The sequence below is a fragment of the Cnephaeus nilssonii genome (assembly GCF_951640355.1).
Source record: "Cnephaeus nilssonii genome assembly, chromosome: 19".
Lineage (NCBI taxonomy): Eukaryota > Metazoa > Chordata > Mammalia > Chiroptera > Vespertilionidae > Cnephaeus > Cnephaeus nilssonii.
Genome location: NC_137090.1, coordinates 19,378,987 through 19,400,961, shown reverse-complemented (window position 1 = coordinate 19,400,961; position 21,975 = coordinate 19,378,987). Strand labels below are relative to the sequence as shown.

Below are 21,975 nucleotides of genomic sequence, written 5' to 3'. Positions count from 1 at the left end.
GGTGAGGCCAAGGAAGAACCTTATACTGACTTTGTTCAGCATCCCTCAGGGACAAGGTTTGAAAAGAGTAATTTCTATAGCTGGTAACTACTGAAAAGTAGCCTAAATAGAAAGAGACTCTAAAAACTAATTGTATGGAAAGAATGTAGCAGTCTGGAAGCAGAGGATTAAAATGAATGCCAGAGATAAGGAATTTTAAGGGTCCTATTTTCAGGGCAAAAATGAACCTGAAAGGGGTTTATTTTTGGAGTGATGAAAATATTCTTGGATTATAGAGTGGTGATGGTTGATAACTTTACTGAAAGGCACTGAATTGTACACTTCAAGGTGATAGTTTATGGTATGTTAATTATATATACCAATTTTGAAAAAAATTACCTGACTGTGGGAGAAGTGGTAAGTCAGGTCTCTCTGGCATAGGATAGGAACCCAATCAGGATAAGTAGAGCATCTGTGTGCAGGGTGGCAATGAGCAACAGTGAAATTTGTTACATGTAGGAGGACTAGATGAGGTAACTAAGGTTAATGAGAGCCAGATTTGTCATTATTGGGGAACAGAGTTACAGCTTTGGAAAGGAGAAAAACTACCATTAATTGTATGGTATTTAATTGGAATTAGAGCATCACTGTGAATTTTAGGAGGGGTTGTATAAACAAACATGTGTATGTTTATGTATGCATACATATATGTATGTATGTGTATGAATATAATGACTTAGTCCACTGAGTGGACTTGGAGGACAATGACATCCTAATAGCATTGAACATACCTGATATTCTATATACCTTTCTTCACTAAAAAGAACCAAGGGTTCTTGGAAAAAAGACTCATTCCAGGCAGGGAGAGTACAAGATGAGCCTGGAACATCTTGTGCCAGAAAGCAGAGAAGTGCTCAGAAAATGACAGGGATATGACAAAAGTTTACAGGGGCCAAATTGAAAGAGCTTTCCCTGGCCAAATCTGGGACAATCTGAGCAACAAAATAATTAATGGTAGTAACAGATTATAACTCATTGAATAAGATAGGAATCTTTGAGCTTGGATGGATGGATGGATGGATGGATGGATGGATGGATGGATGGATAAAAAAAAGTACACCATAGAAAGAGTAATTAATTTAGAAAAATCACTCTTTGGCAAGCATGGTGATAATTAATTCAACCAAGAAAATTAATGGATGCTAAAAGTAGGAGGCAAAATTTGTTGAGGAGAGATTCAGACTGATACTTGCACAACAGTGTCTATACTATCATTATTCATAAAATAGTATATGTTGAAACAACCCAAGTGTCCAACATCAGATGAATAGGTAAACTAAATGTTGTATACACACAATGGAATATTATTCAGTCATAAAAAGGGGTGAAATAAAAAAGTGAAATTCTGATACATGCTAAAACATGAATAAATCTTGAAAACATTACACAAAGTGAAATAAGCTAGACATAAAAGGACTAATATTGTTTGATTGTACTCATATGAGATACCTAGAATAGGCAAATTCACAGAGACAGAAAGTAGGAGAGAGGATACTAGGTACTAGTAAGGGGGGAAATTGGGAGTTATTATTTAATGGGTACAGAGTTTCTTTGGGGGAAGATTAAAAAGTTCTGGAAATGGACAGTGGAAAAGGTTGCACAACCTAATGCCACTGAATTTTATACTTAAAAACAGTTAAAATGACAAATGTGTTTATCACAAAAATTTTTTTAGTTTGGGAGTTTGTTGAAGAAGGGAGTATTTACATAGTCTCAAAGTATCCCCCTGAAAAATACTTATTCACTACAAAGAGAGAAAGTAATTTTAGAGTAGAGAAATCTGACATACACTACCATAACCAAGCAATCAAAGTTAGCACAGCACTACTTTTGTCAAATCATGAGGTAACAAGATAAACTCAAATTGAGGGGCATTGTGCAAAACAACTGGCCTATAATCTTCAAAAGTGTCAAGGTCATGAAAGTTAAGACTGAGAAACTGTTCCAGAAATAAAAGAGAACTGAGAACTAAATGCATTGATTAATCCTAAATTGTTGGATCCTTTTGCTAGAAAGGACATTACTGGGACAAATGTGAAAATTTAAATGGGGTCTGTGCGTGAGATCATAATAATGTAAAATGTTAGTTTCCTGATTTCTCTGCTGGTACTGTAGTTATGTAAGAGAATGTCTTTGTTTATAGGAAATACATAATATCTGGGGATGATGGGACCTCATGTCAGTACTTTCAAATGGTTAAGGAAAAAATATTCTTTGTATTATCTTGAAACTTTTTTTGTAAGTTTGAACTGATTTAATTTAAAAATTAAGAATAGTTACACAAACTCTAAAGAAAGAAAAAAAAAACTTAATAAAGGTGGTGATTATGGCCAGGAACTAGATCCCAAAACGAGGACTATATTGGAAGGCTAACTGCCAAAGAAATAGGAAACTTTTCTATTCAGTAAGTTACAAAAACATTCTCTCAAAGTCATTTTAAGTAAATAAATAGAGGATAATCTGAGTAGAGTATATCAGTTATAATATGTAAATGTGGGAAAATCAGGTTCTAGACAGGGACCCTGTTATTTTGGATTTACAATGTGAAAACAAAGGAAATAACCAAGCTAAATGTAGTAATAGTTGTAGAAATAGCCATTTTATTTTGTAAGGTTCATGTTTCAATGTCTTCCTGTTTCAGGTGATGCTGAACAGGAACTTGGTCCCCCTCCATCTGTAGATGAGGCAGCAAACACACTCATGACTCGTCTGGGTTTCCTCCTTGGAGAGAAAGTCACAGAAGTTCAGCCAGGTGACCAATACAACATGGAAGTAGAAGATGAAAATCAGGTAAACTGCTTGTCACCAATTCTGTGAAACATGGGCTGAATCAACCTGTTATACCAGGAAAGGGCAAATGTCACAGGTGTGTGTGTGTGTGTGTGTGTGTGTGTGTGTGTGTGTGTGTGTATGTGTGTGTGTGTGTTTTGAGAGGAATAATCCCAATTGTTGAATGCTTTTTGATACCTGAAGATACAACTTAATTTTTCATAATCACTTTATCTGTTCTGTTTATAAAACATCTTTAAGTTTCTTTCTTAGCTTTAAAAAATCATGTTAAGATTTTGATTCATTTATTGAATGAATGAGAAAAGGAATGGGTAAATAAACCAATAAGTAAAATTGATATACAGGCAGTTCTCGGGTTATGTCGGACTCAACGTACGTCTTTTCGTGGTTACGTTGCCATCTTCCATTTATTTATTTAAAAAAAACCCCACAAAGTTCCATCATTTCGATGTATGTACATATGTGCTTTATGTTTTTTATTATTTATTTACCACAAGTAAAGGTCAGGAATTGTTACCTTTCTTTTAATTTTTTTTTACTGTTTCACTTCATTACTGCTGTGTATGTGCTCCATGTGAATGACATAGATACTTATGTAGGTGGGTTCCGACTTACAGCGAAAATCTCATTATGTCGTGCAGTAGGAACGGATCTCCGACATAACCCAAGGTCCTACGGTATATATGTTTAAGCTTCCTTACAACCCAATATAGTAGAGTCCATTTATATTAACTTTTAGATATTAAAAAAATGGGAACACACTGCCAGAAAGTGGTTTAATAATATTTAAATCCATGCAGTCTGTTAAGAACCATACTATTCCAGTGTAATATGAAATAATAACACCTGACAGGATTGTTGTTAGGATCAAGTTAAATCATAAATATTAAAATACTTTGTAAGCTGTAAGATGCCATATAAATAAAGGGTATAAAATAATATGCAATATTATTAGTATATAAATATATAAGCTATATGTATATGTAAAAAATAAGCTACTTCATAGCTTTCATACTTCCATTTTCAAATTTCTTAAATGAGGGAAATAATATGTCTTATACTTAGTTAATAAAGGAGTAAATGAAATATTAAATTTTTAAAAACTGTATAGCATTAAACAAAGGCAAAGTATCTATATATATAACAGTCTAAGTGACCAGCTGACTGGCCGACCAGCCGACTGGCCAGTAGCTATGATGCGCACTGACCACCAGGGGTCAGAAGCTTGACACAGGAGTGGAAACCACAGGCATTGAAACATGGAACAAACTGATGAATCTCAGAGGGAAGCAGGGGGGGGGGGAGAGAGATTAACCAAAGATCTTATATGCCTATTAGAGGCCCAGTGCACGGATTTGTGCACAGGTGGGGTCCCTTGCCCTGGTCTGCGCCCTCTTGCGATCCGGGACCCCTTGGGGGATGTTGGAGAGCCAGTTTCGGCCCAATCCTTGCAGGCCAGGCCAAGGGACCCCACCAGTGCACGAATCCGTGCACTGGGCCTCTCGTTAATAATAAAGCTAAATGATAGCCTTCTTGGAGTATAGTATACCATAACACTATCTTGGAACTACAGAAGAAAGTGACTAAATTGATAATCAGAAGTTCAAGCCTTAGGAAGATTACTATGAACTAGGAGATCATGTTCATTTGGTGACTTTTCTTCGGAGCCAGACAGTGTACTAACAAAGATAGCATGCTTATATTTCATGCAAATGAAAAGGGGTAAAAAGCTGGGGTAACAATACTTATATCTGACAAAACAGACTTTAAAATAAAAGAGACAAAAAAAGGACACTATATAATGATGAAGGGAGCAGTCTAACAAGAGGATACAACCTTATAAACATTTAAGCACCCAACATAGGAGGGCCTAAATATGTAAAGCAAATCTTGATGGATATAAAGGGAGAGACTGACAGTAATACAGTCTTAGTAGGGGATTTTTAAAAATATATAGTTTTATTGATTTCAAAGAGGACGGGAGAGAGAGAAAGAGAACCATCAATGATGAGAGAAAATCATTGGTCAGCTGCCTCCTGCACACCCCCTTTTGGGGTTCGAGCCCACAACCCAGGCATGTGCCCTGACTGGGAATCAAACCGTGGCCTTCTGGTTTATAGATGGACATTCAATCATTAAGCCGCACCACCCTAGCATAGTAGGGATTATAACACCCCATTGACAACAATGGATAGATCTTCCAGACAGAAAATCAACAAGGAAACGGTGGCCTTAAATGACACACTAGATCAGATGGATTTAATTGATATCTTCAGAGCATTTCACCTCAAAGCAGCAGAATATATATTCTTTTTAAGTGCACCTGGGACATTTCCTAGGATAAACCACATGTTAGGACACAAAACAAGTCCCAATAAATTTAAGAAGATTGAAATTAATATCAAGCATCTTCTCTGACCATAATAGCATGAAACTAGAAATCAACCACAAGGAAAAAAACAAAACAGAAAAACACACAAAGATGCGGAGGCTAAATAACATGTTACTAAACAATGAATGGGTTAACAATGAGATCAAGGGACAAATCAAATGATAACTTGAAACAAATGAGAACACAACAACCCAAAATCTGCGGGGCACAGCAAAAGCAGTCCTGAGAAGGAAACTCATAGTATTACAGGCATATCTCAAGAAACAAGAAAAAATTCAAATTGAAGAACATATTTGCTGATACATTTGATAAAGACTTAATATCCAAAATTTATTTAAAAAATTATAAAACTCAACACCAAAAAAACAAACAATCCAATTAAAAAATGGGCAAAGGATTGGAATAGACACTTCTCCAAAGAACGTATAGGTGGCCAATAGTCATATGAAAAGATGCTCCACAATAATAATCATCAGAGAAATGCAAATTAAAACCACACTGAAATATCATCTCACACCTGTTAGAATGGCTGTCATCAATAAATCAACAGAGCTAGTCTCCCCCCTTTGGGATTGGCTACAGCTGTTCAGATCTGGGCTCGGCTTTTCTGGGCTTAGCTCCATCCTTTGGGACTGGTTCAGTTCTGCAGGGCTAGACTCCACCCTTCGGGAACGGCTTTGTCTATTCGGGACTAATTGGGGTCTTAGAGGCTGGGCTCGGCTCTTGGCAACTAGTGTCAGCCCTTTGGGAGTAGATTCGCCTGTTAGGCCTTGGCTGGGCTATTCCGGGCATGGCCCAGTCTCCATGAGATTGTCTTACAGGAAAGGACCCTTAAGTGAGCATACTTGGCCTAGAACAGTGGTCGGCAAACCGCGGCTCGCAAGCCACATGCGGCTCTTTGGCCCCTTGAGTGTGGCTCTTCCACAAAATACCACGTGCGGGCGCACACATACAGTGCAATTGAAACTTCGTGGCCCATGCGCAGAAGTCGGTTTTCGGCCTGGGCGAGTCTATTTTGAAGAAGTGGCATTAGAACACTCAAGGGGCCAGAGAAGCCAAGATGGCGGCGGAGGTGAACGGCTGATCTGTTGCCTCACATGGCAGTTTCGGAAAAACAACTAAAAGATGGACTGGTGAGCGCGGCGACTCCTGCTCGCGTCTCCCCAGTCCGGGCGGCTGCTACTCTCAGCCAACACCGCAGCCGGGGCCATGAGCTCGTGGGCGCCGCGGCAGCTGCTGTGGCGGCGGCCGCGGACTCGGCGCAGCGGCTCTCGGTGAAGGAAGAGACCATCTTTCTGCGAGACGGGCCCACCCGCGTCACCGACCTGGCCCAGCTCCCCACTGAGATCCTCGGGGCCCCGGAGACCGCCAACACCGACTTAGAGGATTCTTAGGACTTCCTGTCTTACACTCAAGTCCTCTAGCCATTTTGAGAGAGGAGAACCAAGAAGGCAGCAAAGTCAAACAAAGGAACTTCGCGCACAGCAATTTCAAAGTTAAACAAAGGAACTTCGCCGTGCACAGAGCGTCTGCCACCCAGAACCACAGGAGAGCTGGCTGAATGGTGGATTTACAGCTAAGAGAGAAGAGGAAAGAGCGAACTATGGAGGAGCTGAGGTGCAGAGGCGCGTGGGTCGGGGGAAGGGACTTGTGGCTTTTGTTCCAACCCTAGGGGAGATTAGCTCCCCAGACGCCTGCGGGGAGAGGCTGGACTCTCGGCCTTTGGATCGGAGAGTGGGAGTGACTTCCTTGTGGAGGTGCGCCCAGCAATCAGTGTTTGCTGCATTGGAGTGCGGAACTGAGGGGGCTTAGAAACGTGGAAAGCAGAAAAAGCAGACTTGCAGCCAGTGTGGTTCGCCACGCCATGGCCTGGTGGCGCCCTGAGGCCCCGCCCCACCCTGAGACTCGCCCCGCCCTGGGACCCGCCCCGCTCGTTTTGCAGGTCCGCCCCGCACGTCTTGCAGGCCCACCTGGGCTCCAAGCAACGGCTTTTGCATGTGGGTGGCCTGCCCTATGGCAGCTTGACCAGATAAACTGCGGTTCTAGTCGGACTGCTCTAGGGACGCTCAGACAGGAGGAGGAAACTGCAGTTTTTGCCGTAAGTCCTGCTGAGTGGTCTCAGGTAGTAGCTGACCTACACACCATTGGAGACCCAGAAACAAGGGCATCTAGTGGTCGGTGTGAGATGACACCAGATTTCAACCACTCTCATAAAGGACACATTCCAGAGGCAGACTCAGTGAGCGCCAAAGCCTTGCTGCACCAAGACCCGGCCCATAAATCTGTCTCCTACACAGCAACTCTTCCTTTATAGACACAGAGGATCCGCACGGCCAATTGGCCTGGAGGACAATTCCTCCCAGCGACACCAACAACAATCAAGACTTAACTATACAAAGGAAGACCAAGATGGAGGCATAGGGCGGAAGCCTGATTGTTGCCTACCACAACAATTTTGAGACTACGACGGGAGAGCAGAGCAGACACCATCCAGAACCACCGGAGGGCTGACTGAGCAGATGCTCTACAACTAGAATAAAAGAGAGGGGTACTCGGGATGATGCTGATGCCGGTGACCCAAAGATCACACTTTAAGAACTACGGCTCAGGCGACACAGTGGCGGCCTGGAACGTGCTCGGCGCAGTTCCCCCGGCGGTCTCCGGCTGAGGGGAAGGCCCCACTCGCTGCCGAGCACGGACAGACGAGCCACTGGGAGACATGGGGTGGGAGACTCCGCGCTTGCTGACCTCCGAGTCCTTCAAGAATCTCAACGCCCCAGAAGCGGCCAGGTGCGCACGCTCGGTGACAGGCCACCGCTGCAGACCCAAGGGCCGACGCAGCCACCCCGGACCAGCCCGCTGCCGCGCACCGGGCACACCGGAGCTTCGCCGAGCCCGCCGCCCAACGAGTTCTGCGGCGGCTGCCCTGGAGCTCTGAGAAAATGGCCGAAGGAATTACTGAGATGGAATTGACCAACAGGAAATGGGATCAAGAAGACGAAACCCCGCTGGGTCCCGGATCCGGGTGAAGCTGCGCGCCCCTGGGTCCGGGTGAGGCTGGGAACTGGGTCAGGGTGAGTCTGGGTCCCGGGTCCGGGTGAGGCCGTGGACCCCTGGATCCGGGTGACCCTGGCCCCGGGTCCGGGTGAGGCCGTGGGCCCCTGGATCCGGGTGAGCCTGGGTCCCGGGTCCGGGTGAGGCCGAGGGCCCCTGGATCCGGGTGACCCTGGCCCCGGGTCCGGGTGAGGCCGTGGGCCCCAGGATCCGGGTGAGCCTGGCCCCGGGTCCGGGTGAGGCCGTGGGCCCCTGGATCCGGGTGAGCCTGGCCCCGGGTCCGGGTGAGGCCGTGGGCCCCTGGATCCGGGTGAGCCTGGGCCCCGGGTCCGGGTGAGGCCGTGGGCCCCTGGATCCGGGTGAGCCTGGGCCCCGGGTCCGGGTGAGGCCGTGGGCCCCAGGATCCGGGTGAGCCTGGGTCCCGGGTCCGGGTGAGGCCGTGGGCCCCTGGATCCGGGGGAGCCTGGGTCCCGGGTCCGGGTGAGGCCGTGGGCCCCTGGATCCGGGTGAGCCTGGCCCCGGGTCCGGGTGAGGCCGTGGGCCCCTGGATCCGGGTGAGCCTGGGTCCCGGGTCCGGGTGAGGCCGTAGGCCCCTGGATCCGGGTGAGCCTGGCCCCGGGTCCGGGTGAGGCCGTGGGCCCCTGGGTCCGGCCGAGACCAAACCAGAGGGAGTCGGACCTGCATTACCACCATTTGTCCACCATCCAGAGCTGAGGGGTCAGTGCCGACACGTACTCATAAGGAACTGGTGGACATTGATATTGGGTCTCAAAAGAACTGTTGGTCCAGAAAGAAACTCACTACAGACTGATTCATCTGCCTGTCAGCATAACTATTATTGCTCGTCGCACATTCAATTCTTATAAGTATATCTCTAGTGACACATGATTTCGCTCATCTAGGGGAAATGATGAACAACATGGACTGATGAACAAGAACAGAACCAGAAACAAGGAGGCATCGATCGGACTATCGGGCCTCAGAGGGAGGATAGGGGAGGGTGGGGGGAGAAGGGAGAGATCAACCAAAGGTCTTGTGTGCATGCATAAGAGCCTAACCAATGGTTAAGTTCAACAGGGGTTTGGGGCATCCATGGGGAGGGGTGTGGGATGGGAATGGGGGGATGAGGACAAATATGTGACACCTTAATCAATAAAGAAATTTAAAAAAAAAAAAAAGAAGAACACTCAAGGGGCCAAAGAGCCACATGTGGCTCGCGAGCCTCGGTTTGCCGACCACTGGCCTAGAAGGCAGAGGTTGAAAGGGTGGCTGACTCCCAAGGAAGAGGTGCCTGTGGAAATCACTGTAATACACTGAGGCTGCGGGGAGGGGGAGAGAAGAAAAAATGAAAAGAAGAAAAAGAAAAAATAAACCAGCAGACAAGCGCTTGCGAGCATGTGGAGAAAGAGAACCCTCATGCACTGTTGTTGGGGATGCAGATTTGTACAGCCACTGTGGAAAACAGTATGGAGTTACCTCAAAAAATTAAAATGGAACTGTCTTATGGCTCAGCAATTCCACATCTGGGGATATATCCTAAGAGACCCAGAGCAGTAATTCCAAAGAATATATGCATCCTTATGTTCATTGCAGCATTATTTACAATATCCAAGATCTGGAAGCAGCCCAGGTGTCCATCAGTGGATGAGTAGATAAAAATGCTGTGGTACATTTGCACAATGGAATACTACTACGCCATTAAAAAGAAGTAAATTTTACTATTTGTGACAGCATGTGAACCTGAAGAACATTATGCTAAGTGAAATAAGCCAGTCAGAGAAAGACAAGTATATGATTTCACTCATTATGTGGAATCTAATAATCAAAATAGAAATAGACTCATAGATACAGACAACAGACTGACAGCTGTCAGAGGGGAAGGAGTTTGGGGGACTCAGTGAAAAAGATAAAGGGATTAAGCAAAAAAAAAAAAAAAGACACAACTCACAGACACAAGCAGTATGATGATTGCCAGAGGGAAAGTGGGGGTAGAAGATATAATGGTGATGGAAGGAGACTTGACTTGGGGTGGTGAACACACAATACAATATACAGATGTATAGAATTATACACCTGAAGCCTATATAATTTTATTAACCAGTGTCACCCCAATAAATTCAGTAAAAAAAGAGGGAAAAGATTGCTTTGTTTTGTTTTTGTCATTCCACAGGTGATTCTACTGCATGCCCAGTTAAAAATCATTCATCTGATATTTTGTAAAGATAGAGGGGATTATAAAGAAATTGAAACTCCTTCCTACTCTGGAGAAAAATTCTATAGTAGAAAAGAAATGGCATAGATTTGATAGCTTATGTTTTAGGAAAAATCAGTTCCATATTATTGATATGATTGAAAAGATTTACTTGGATGTAGGGTTCTGAGAATGTCACTTGTGCATGTTGAGCTGAATGTATCTTTTATGATCTGCTTATAGCATATTAATGAAAATAAAAACCTGGCTTCAACACAAATTATTTAATACAAGGGATTTCATCTAGAAATATCTTAGGGTGAGTCAAAGAGCCTTAATATCCTCATATCTAGTAATCAACACCTTTTCCAATCAAATATTAAATGTAAATCTTCAATTTTAGCAGAGAGAATATGAAGACTCTTTATTTAAAGAAGTTGAAAAGCTTCTTTTAAAATTAAGAATTAAAGATGTGAAATTTATCATCAGTTTTCTTTCATGTGATTTTGTCACTGAACACACATTTTGAAAAGGATAGAATTTCTTTAGTGTTTGAAAAAATAGTACTTTTATTCATTATGTTAGTAATTTATTTGAGTAGAAAGAGCTAAAGAAAAGTGAATTATTATTAAACTCAGTAAATCGAATATATTACCACCAATCTTTTTTGTGATTATTTTTATTCCTTCCCATCAAAAACTTAAAAAAGGAGATAACTTCAGGTGTAAGAATTACTCAGGATACAAAGAGATCTTAGTCAGTAATCAGTTTCTACAGAAAAATTTAGTTTTTAATTAAATTAATATTGTTTGATCTATTTTATTAGACTAACTTTTAGATTAAAGCATTTTCCCTGCATTCATTTATTATTTCTGGGCAGCCACCTATGTTTTTCCAAAACACACTTATTTGCATTATGAACCTTTTTTTAATTTTTTCTCAGCTGTAGGGGTTTTTTTCTATCCAAAGAAAAATTATGAACAAGACAAAGTTCCAAGCTTTCAGAAATTTTATTGATTGGAAACTTAGCAAGATCAACTTGTGCTTAATCTAAAAATGTTTTCCAGCCCTACCTGGTTTGGCTCAGCCTGCGTACTGCAAGGTCCCAGGTTCGATTCCGGTCAAGGGCATGTATCTTGGTTTCAGGCACATCCCCAGTAGGAGGTGTGCGGGAGGCAGCTGATTGATGTTTCTCTCTAATCTATGTTTCTAACTGTCTATCCCTCTCCCTTCCTCTCTGTAAAAAATAAAAATTATATATATTATAAAACTGTTTTCCATTAATTCGTGTTAATGATAAAGAATACTTGTTACTGGAAATTTCCTAGGCAGAAAAACTGGCCACAGTCTCTGCTCATTTTAAGTATCACCTTAATTGTAGAATGCAGAATATCTTATCCTGGAAGGCAAAAACAAATAGAACCGCAATAAATGTAAAAGCTGCATGCAGATTTTCTTTTTTCTCATCAAAGATTGTTTTACCATAAGATAATATTTTACTTTAATAGCTGGTGAGTTTATCTTATTTTTCATTCCAATTTTTCAGACCTCAGCAATCACCCAGCGGATAAGTCCCTGTTCCACCTTGACTAGCAGCACTGCCTCTCCACCAGCTAGTAGCCCCTGCTCCACCCTCCCACCAGTCAGTACAAATGCAACAGCCAAGGACTGCAGCTATGGGGCTGTCACTAGTCCAACCTCCACCCTCGAAAGCAGAGATAGTGGCATCATTGGTGAGTTGGTTTTTATGTTAATCATTTTATGTCTTTTTTTAAAAAATAATTACACAAGCTTACAGTTTTCAAAAAAGCTGGTATTTGTTATCCTTAACAAAACTCTTAACAAATTGAATCCAGGAATATATAAAAAGGGTAATAGGAACAATATATGAAAAGGATAACTCATGACTAAGTGGAGGTGGGGGCCACTGGTATTTTGAGAAGCCTGATAGTGACTGCCCACTCTGATGGAGTTGACAGGGAGATGTTGCCGTGGCACTGGGCTCCCTAATATCAGTGGGGATATGGAGACTGGTTGGCAGCACTTAATTCTCAGATGCAAGGAGGACATATTTTGATAAAGAGCTGCAAAGCAGGAAGGCAACCAGGGTGTCTTCCTTTGTAATTCACCTTCTTTCCTTGCTACTACAAAGTCCAGAACTCCATTTAAATTTCCAAAGAGAAAACTTCACTGAAAAGAAACATGGAAATTACCTCATGAACTTAGGTCTCTTCTTTTAACAATACGAATATTTAAAATGAAAGAAGAGAATATGAACTAACATTTAAAAACTCTCCTGGGATGATATTCTTGTTTTATAATTATTGCTGAGATTTTTATAATCTAGATTTTAATGTATTTGAGCCCTTCCATATCTAAGGTTGATGGAAATTTTCCTGTTTATAATTAGTGATAAGACTCAATAAAGTTCTGGAAGCCTTTTCAGTTTTTGTTTGATTTCATTAAGGGACTAGATAGGATTAGAGCTACAGTTGAAGTGTACAAACAAGGCCCTGTATTGCCTCCTTATTAGGACAGATTCTTTCTCCTCTATTAGCTTCTTCTTAGGGACTGTTTCTTTTTTTCTAATTCTTTGTTACATATAAAGGATCAGGAAATAAATTTAAATGAGGGAAAATATAAGATAAAAAGAGTATAAATATACAGATCTTTTTGAGACCTCTGGAGCACTCCAGTAATTCATGAAAATTATATAAATTTCCTTTTGATGAAATTCTGAACATTTTAGTACTGATAGGCCTGCCTTGTTTGTCCTTTAGCACTGATGTATGAGTTTGTTTGATTTATTTAAATAGAGTTGTTAAGGTAAAAATAAGAGAGATAAGAGAAAATATGTGAGAGATATACTTTGGTTTCAATTATCTAAACTTCACGGTGGAAATGAAAAGATCATCAGTAACTTTTAAAAAATAATGTAACTAATATTCTTACTATCTAGTCTTGAATTTACATAGTACTAACAGATTAATCTCCAGGGTTGTTGTTGTTGTTTTAAACAATTCATTTTACTCTTTTTTTCTAGCTACGTTGACAAGCTATTCTGAAAATGTAGAACGCACAAAATATGTTGGGGAAAGCAGTAAAGAATTAGGATCTGGAGGAAATCTAAAACCTTGGCAGTCTCAAAAATCCAGCATGGATTCCTGTTTATACCGAGTAGATGAAAATATGACAGCTTCCACCTATAGTCTGAATAAGATCCCAGAGAGGAATTTGGAAACAGTTTTATCGCAATCAGTACAATCTATTCCTCTGTATCTTATGCCACGACCAAATTCAGTAGCAGGTAAGGTTTTCAAAAAAATGACCATTTTACTGGCGTATATATTGAAATGAAAATAAATTATCTAACAGTATTTAAATTTCCCATTCATCTTCTTTGATTAAGCTGCTCTTTTGTGTTTAGGTAATATACATGTGTATATCTTTTTTAACTTGGGGGAAGGCTTGTGTTCCTCAAAAGGTTGATTGTTTAGTTCTCCCAAAATACAAAAAACATGCACAAAATCAGAAAAAGAATCTATAAAGTATATTGTTGAACTTCTAAAAATATTTTTTCTCACAGAAGTCTTTGAAAGGATTTCAGTTTGAGGTTTTAAAATTTTAAAAAACATTAAATTAAATTGAAATATATTTCAGTAGAGTTTGTATTATCAGAAATCATCCTCTGTAGTTTGAGGGAGTGGTAGAGAGGCAAGAATTCCACTTCCATATTCTAAGAGCTCACTGTTTTCACAGTATCCTGGCTATCTTATTATAAAAGAATTACCAGGTGCCTACATTGCTAAAGAATAACTCATAAATACCACTAGCAGCCTCAGTCATAAAGGAATGGTTCCGAAGTTTAAATGGCTGGAATATAGAGCCATTATTCTTAAGCAGCTATTTAGAATTGATGTCTAAAGATATTTTTCCTACACCTAAGTTACTATTTAATAATTCAGACCAAGAACTTCTGCAGAATAATTGGGAATCCTGGCATTTTAAAAATGTGTCATAATTTGAACGTTGTCCATACTATAAAATCACAGTTAGTCTTTTTCACTTGCCTGATGAATGACTGGATAGGATTATTTTACTGATACAAGATAATAAATTACTTACTGTAGTCAAGTGCTCTTAGTTCCCAGATATAATTATTTATGCAGGTGATAGTGTAATGCTTCTTGCCTTTCCCAGTTCTTTTTCATTTTCATACCTTTCCTAAACCATCACTCTTTGTTCCAACCTCTGGGAGACCATCAGCATCTGTCATCATTTGGTTATGTGGACAATGCCTCACCTGGCAGAACAGTAATTCAGAAGATTTTATTATTAATTTTTCAAGATTATTTGCTTTAATATGATGATAGAATATTTTCTCTCCTAGGCCTTTTTTAAATATGTTGATCCTTACCCATAATGTCATATTAGAATCCTAGATGCTATACCTTATGAGAAAGACATTGTGAGGTGAAAAGCCCAATAGTATTTATACAAATAAAAGTAGATGTACAAAAATGAAAGCATAAAGACATACACAAATGATTATAGCAAATCTCTTTGTAATAGCCAAACATTGTGAACAAATGCCCATCAACAGTGAATGGATAAACTAATTATAGTATATCTTTGCAATGGATACTACCCAGCAACAAAAAGAAATGAACTATTTATTTGTTTGTTTGGTGGGGGTGGGGGGGGCGGCGGGGGGGATTTTTGTTGGTTTTTAGACCGGAAGGAAAGGGGAGAGACAGAGAGAAAGAAGCATCACTGTAAGAGAGACACACAACAGTTGGTTGCCTCCCACACGTGCCCTTGTCTGGAATCGAACCCTTCAGTCCACAGGCTGACGCTCTATCCACTGAGCCAAACCAGCTAGGGCAGAAATGAACTATTGATACTATTGTTACAGAAGACCAGAGAAAAACCAAGCAACGCTTAGAGAAAGGGGAGTTACATTTTATTATAATTATGCACAGGCCCAGAGAAAAATGTGTCTTTCAAATTCTGAGCCCCCAACATGGAGGAAACTTTCCCTATTTATACTTTTTCTAGTTCTTTGTTTTCCAAGTTTGGAATGAGACTTCTGGACCTTCTGAAAAAGAAGGCCTATGTGCTGGGAAGGGGCCATAAGACCATATCTCAAGGCCTGGCCTGGTTCCAGCACTGACAACTCTGTCTGGGGCATAGTTTATGGCCTCTCTGGAATGGGAGTAGTCTTATTTTCCTTATTATTTAAGCATACAAGCATTTACAGAAACCAAAATAGCAGGGTTAAAATTTCAAACAGTTTTTATATAAGATGGATGCTACACTATAACAACTAATGAATCTCAAAATAGTTATGTTTAGTGAAAGAAGCCAGATTGTTTTTAAAGTACATAGTATATGATTCCATTTACATAAAAATCCTAGGAAATGCCAATATTCTAGGTAATATCTGCAAAATATCAGATCCTTCACGGTTCTTGGCACTGAGTTACTACTACACCCATACCCACAAAATTAAAAGGAATGGCAGTGCCAGTGATAGTGATGATATAATGCAATTGAAATTGTCGTACATTGCTGGTGGGAGTATATTAATAAATTGATACTACCACTTTAAAAAGTTGCTTGGCAAGATCTATTAAAGACATATAAAGCTATTAATGCATGTTACCTAAAATCTAGCAATTTTACTCCTATATGGGATTCCCATAAAAAATAAGTTCTAATGTTCACCAAAAGACAAATAATAAGGATGTTTGTATCTGTTTTATTCTTAACTTCCAAAAGTTGAAAATTCAACTGTCTGTCAACAGTAGACTGGAAAACAAATTGTATACAACAATGAAAAAGAAGGTACTACTGCTACAGACAACATTATGGAATGTATGAAGTATGTGTATTTATATAAAGTTCAGAAAAACAGACAAAACTATGGCACTTCTATGGTGATAGAGCTAAAGTAGTGGTTACTTTTGATGGGAATAGCAAGTAAAGGAGCCTTCTACTAGTATATTTTGATCTGAATGGTGGTTGCATGGGTGTGTCTCTTTGTGGCATGTGTGTGTGTATAAAAAATGTATTGAGCTATACACATAAGATTTACATACTTTATGTAAATAATACCTCAATTTAAAATAAATTTTAAAGTATTTTTAAACTTCTTTCTAGAAGGATTTTCCCTTGGCTTTGATTTAGAAATAGTCTGAGGCAACATAACTTGATCTTTGAAGAAATACCTCTTTTTAGTGTATATTAACCTAATAACTTCAATAAATTGATAATTTACTTATTCATTTGTTGAAGTTGTTAGGTACCCAGACTGGCCAGAAATTATTCTAATTTCCACCTTAGTTCAGTAGTAGCAGCAGTTTCTGTGAAATTTATTCTTTTTAAAATCAAGTATATTTAGCTATATTTTACACATAAAATTCTCCCATATTGAGTAATTCACCCAACTCAGTAATTTTTCATATGTTTACCAAGTTATGCAGCCTTCATCATGAATCAGTTTTAGAACATTTTTATTATCCCAATAAGACTTGTCATGTCTATTTAATATTAATTTCATTCCCATCCCGAGCTCCAGGCAACTACTAATCTACTTTCTATCTTATAGATTTACCTTTTCTGGACATTTTATATAAATGGAGTCATACAATATGTGGTCTTTTATGTCTGTTATAATGTTTTTGAGGTTCATCCATGTATTAGAAGTTTGTTCCTTTTTATTACAAATAGTATTCAGTTGTTACAGCTATTATTACTACACTAGAGGCCCAGTGCACAAAAATCCGTGCACTTGGGTGGTTCCCTCAGCCCGGCCTGCACCCTCTCGCAGTCCTGGAGCCCTCAGGGGATGTCTGACTGATGGCTTAGGCCCGCTCACCGTGGAGAGTGGGCCTAAGCCGCAGTCTGGCCTCCCACTGTGGAAGGCCACCAGGTGGGCCGATCAGGGGATGGCACTGGCCGGTGAGTGGCCAGCCCTACCCCCCCCCCCCCCGATTGCCCCTCCACTGCCGCAGGTTGCCGCCACCCCCTGATTGCCGTCTCGTCCTTCTGCCCGCTGGCACGCGCCTTGGCTGGCCTGGTGCTGCCTGCTTGCCAGCTCTGCCCCTCCCCCTCCACCCCGCCGACTGGTCATTCCGCTGTTTGGTCAATTTGCGTATTATGCTTTTATTATATACGATTTTATCCATTCACCAGTTGATGAACATTTAGGTTTTTACAATTTTTGATTATTGTGAATAGTGCTGCTACAAACATTCATGTGTAATTCTTTGGGTGGACATATGTCCTTATTTCTCTTGGATAGATGCCTATGATGTATCAAAGTAAATTTATGTTCAACTTTTTAAGAAACTGCCAAACTGTTTTCCAAAGTGGCTGCACCATTTTGCATTTCCACCCACAGTAGGGGGATTCCTGTTTTTCCACATCTTCTCTACCATTTGTTACTGTTTTATCCCTTATTATAGCTTTTTGATTGGGTATGAAATGTTATCTTGTTGTGGTTTTAATATTCATTTTCTAATGACTAATGATGCTGAGCACATTTTATGTATTTATTAGCTATCATATATCTTCTTTGATGAAATATCTACTCAAACCTTTTGCACATTTTTATTGAGTTATTTGTCTTCTTATTTGTGTAATAATTTGTTGTAAATTCTGGATAAATATTTTTATCAGATGTTTTTGCAAAATATTTTCTGTCGCTTATTTTTTCATTTCTTACTGATATATTTTTGGATCACAGAAATTTTACTGTGCTTCTTTTATGAACTGTGCTTCTGTTATCATTGTTTCTTTATCTTTTTAATAGAAAGTATGCCGATTATATCAAGTATCATGAAACAGTGATTTTTTTTCTTTGCTATTGGAGTTTGTTTTTATTCAAGTATTGGAAAATACGTCTTGTGCATACTTAAATTGTTTTCTTCTCTCTTCTTTTTCCTTTCCTGTCCCCCTCATATTAAAAAAAAAAAAAGAGTGGGGGAATAATATTAGCACAAATTATTATTCCTACAGACCTTAATTATTGATTTTTTTTTTTTTTTACCAATCACAATGGTCATCCTATAACACTGACTAAAAATGATATTCAAATTCTAAGTAGTACTGATCATGCTTCTCCAAAGGAAAGGAAGGGTAAAAGTTAAATGCACCATCAGAAGGCAGTTAGTTCTGTCCTGGAGAATAGGAGCTTATACTGTCATAGTACATATTGACTATGTTGAACAAAATACTTAATCAGATAATCATTTCTTGTCAGTGTTGAATGTAATACAAACAGACCTACTATTTCCTACAAGGCAAGTCATACGTCAGGGAATAGTTTGTATTAGGTTTTCTGTGTCTGACAATCATGGTTTCAGTGTCCTCACAAAGAGGCAGAAAAATGACTCAGTTCTTTTTAAAATTGAATGGATTATAGGTTGGAAATGTTTCCTGAATGTAGAAAAATAAAATTAATTGCATATGGTATTATCCTGCTAACTGTATAATGTATATAAATATTTGATAAGAACACCATCTCTGGTAGCTTAAATGATTAGATATCTAAATCATCTTTTAAAATAAATTTTCTTAGCTCAAGAGGGTGCCCTCTTCTCATTTTAGCTCTAGATATACATATTTTCCTTTACTTTCCAGTGTGTACATAGAAGTGGTTTCCCCAAACTGGGGGAAGATCAAATCTCCTTGGTTAACAGAAATAATTAAGGATCTTAACTATGGTAAGAGCTTGAAATAGAGAGGGAAGATACAGTATATTTATTAAATTGTTCTAAGCATATGTACAGCAGGGAAGGAGGGGTATGTGATGAAATGCCAATAATAAAAGGCCTTATTCAAATCCAGCTTTTAAATTTCTCTTTTAAGAAAACTTTATCTCAGTATGAGTAATATAATTATTTATTTTAGAGGCTAAATAATGATGAATAATGATGTGAAAATACCATTTGCATCACTTAAAAAAAAAACACCTAGGGGAGTAGTTGTTTAAAGGGTCCTTGCTGTGTTGCAGACTGCTCTCCACTGGGGGAAGAGAAGCACCCTCTTTTTGCCTGAGTTTGTTGGCATTGTTATAGGGCCACATGGAGCAGGACCAGGAAATTGTCAAGGAATTATTTACAGTCCTTGAGGCTGCTGCTGGATTGAACTCTAAAAACTAAAACTTTGTATTATTCCCTAAGTCCCTTGATTTTAAAAAGAATGGAAAGGACACGTGGCAAGGGAGAGGGATAGAGAGTTAGAAACATCGATGAGAGAGAAACATTGATCAGCTGCCTCTTGCACACCCCCTACTGGGGATGTGCCCTCAACCAAGGTACATGCCCTTGACCGGAATCGAACCTGGGACCCTTCAGTCCGCAGGCTGACGCTCTATCCACTGAGCCAAACAAGTTAGGGCATAAATTTTACTGAGCTTTTTTATTATTATTGATTTTTTTACAGAGAGAAAGGGAGAGGGATAGACAGTTAGAAACATCGATCAGCTGCCTCTTGCACACCCCCTACTGGGGATGTGCCCACAACCAAGGTACATGCCCTTGACCAGAATCGAACCTGGGACCGTTCAGTTCACAGGCTGACACTGTATCCACTGAGCCAAACCAGTTAAGGCATAAATTTTTCTGAGCTTTTAACTAAAAAATGAAAAAATCTATATAATGAAATTTAAAAGCAATCATGTACTTTTTATTAACTATTACTAGTAAAACAGAAGTCTGTTTATTATAAGTATAAATATATTGGTCTATTAGATTTAACTGTATACTTTTAGAAACGTAAAGACTCAAACAGGTAAAATCTTATAGTTAGACTAGCCGCCCATTGCAGGAATACTCCTGCAGGAATAGGGCTTCCTGCAGCCTGAGAGAAGCTCCCACCCGTCTCTGCTGCCTTGCTCCCTCCCGTCTACTCTGCCTCGCCCCCTCCCACCCGTATCCGCTGCCTCGCTCCCACCCGTCTACTCTGCCTCGCTCCCTCCCTACCGTCTCCACTGCCTCGCTCCCACCCGTCTCCGCTGCCTCTCTCCCTCCCTTCTCCGCTGCCTCGCTCCCACCCGTCTCCTCTGCCTCTCTCCCTCCGTCTCCGCTGCCTCTCTCTCTCCCGTCTCCGCTGCCTCGCTCCCACCCGTCTCCGCTGCCTCGCTCCCTCCCTTCTCCACTGCCTCGCTCCCACCCGTCTCCGCTGCCTCGCTCCCTCCCGTCTCCGCTGCCTCGCTCCCACCCGTCTCCGCTGCCTCGCTCCCTCCCTTCTCCACTGCCTCGCTCCCACCCGTCTCCGCTGCCTCGCTCCCTCCCTTCTCCGCTGCCTCGCTCCCACTCGTCTCCCCTGCCTCGCTCCCTCCCTTCTCCGCTGCCTCGCTCCCACCCGTCTCCGCTGCCTCGCTCCCTCCCGTCTCCGCTGCCTTGCTTCCTCCCTTCTCCACTGCCTCGCTTACTCCCTTCTCCACTGCCTCGCTCACTCCCTTCTCCCCCGCCCTGCCTGCTTCCCTCTTTTCTCCACCGCCCCGCTAGCTTACTTCTCTGCAGCTTTGCTCCCTTCTGCAGTGCTTGGCTTCCTTCTCCACTGTCTTCAGTCTTCACTCTGCGCCTGGATATGCAAGTTAACTGCCATCTTGGCTGGGTTAATTTGCATATCACTCTTGATTGGTTGGTGGGCGTGGGTGGTGGGTGTAGCGGAGTGATGGTTAATTTGCATATTACTGCTTTATTAGATAGGATATACCAATTAAAAGCTCCACATACCACATATGTAAAAAGTACTCTTTACTGAAAACAAGAGCTTTTAACTAAAATGACGAAGTCATTAAAGATGAGTTTTGACAGTAGTAAAGCTTGTGTTTTTTCTGGGGTAACTCAGTTTTCCAAATATAAATTTAGTTATATACCTTTAAATTAAAAGTCTTAAGTATGAGAAAATTAAAACTGTGTGTTTTATTGTTTTCAAAATGTAAATCACTATTCCATATTTATTTTTAAGCCTGTTGTATTAGAAGAAAATAAAGAACCCTTGTGGACTTGCGGTTGCATGGCAGAAATTATCAGAGTAGGCTGTCTATGGTCATACATGATGTCTTAAAGTGAAATTGGCAATGAATTGGAGGGATGTGGGAAGCAGGAAATGTTCACTTGCAACAGCTGTCCTCCATGCTGTGTGTGAAAATGAAGAGTCAGTCTATCAGGGAAACATACAGACAACAGAAGTCAGTTAAAATATAAACTTTCACCATCTACTTGTTAATGTTTGGAGCTGCACATTTTCCTAAGAAAAGGATCCTAAGAATCAGGTAAATGCAAAAATGGGACTCCCGAGGGATTTAAATGAATCGAATCAGGAACTGTAATGAGGACTTTACAAAAAATCCAGATGGGCTTTTCAGACCTAAGAACATTGGCTTAATGAATCTAAAGGTGTAAGGACTCAGAGTGGCTTCTTGCCCAGGCTGTTGCAAACTAAGTGTCATTCCAGGCTCCCTTCTCAGATCAGCCAGAATGACAATTGTGCT

At 40.7% G+C, this 21,975-nt stretch overlaps 1 protein-coding gene across 7 annotated transcripts in view; it reads left to right on the top strand.

The window, feature by feature from the left end:
* Positions 1-21,975, top strand: part of TANC2 (tetratricopeptide repeat, ankyrin repeat and coiled-coil containing 2) — a 281,058-nt gene that overhangs the window by 145,081 nt on the left and 114,002 nt on the right. For all 7 annotated transcript variants that reach the window (XM_079798830.1, XM_079798833.1, XM_079798832.1 and 4 more), the window contains 3 exons: positions 2,681-2,829; positions 12,013-12,199; positions 13,510-13,773. In XM_079798830.1, the coding sequence (XP_079654956.1) occupies positions 2,681-2,829; positions 12,013-12,199; positions 13,510-13,773 (600 nt within the window). The remainder of the gene's footprint in view (positions 1-2,680; positions 2,830-12,012; positions 12,200-13,509; positions 13,774-21,975) is intronic.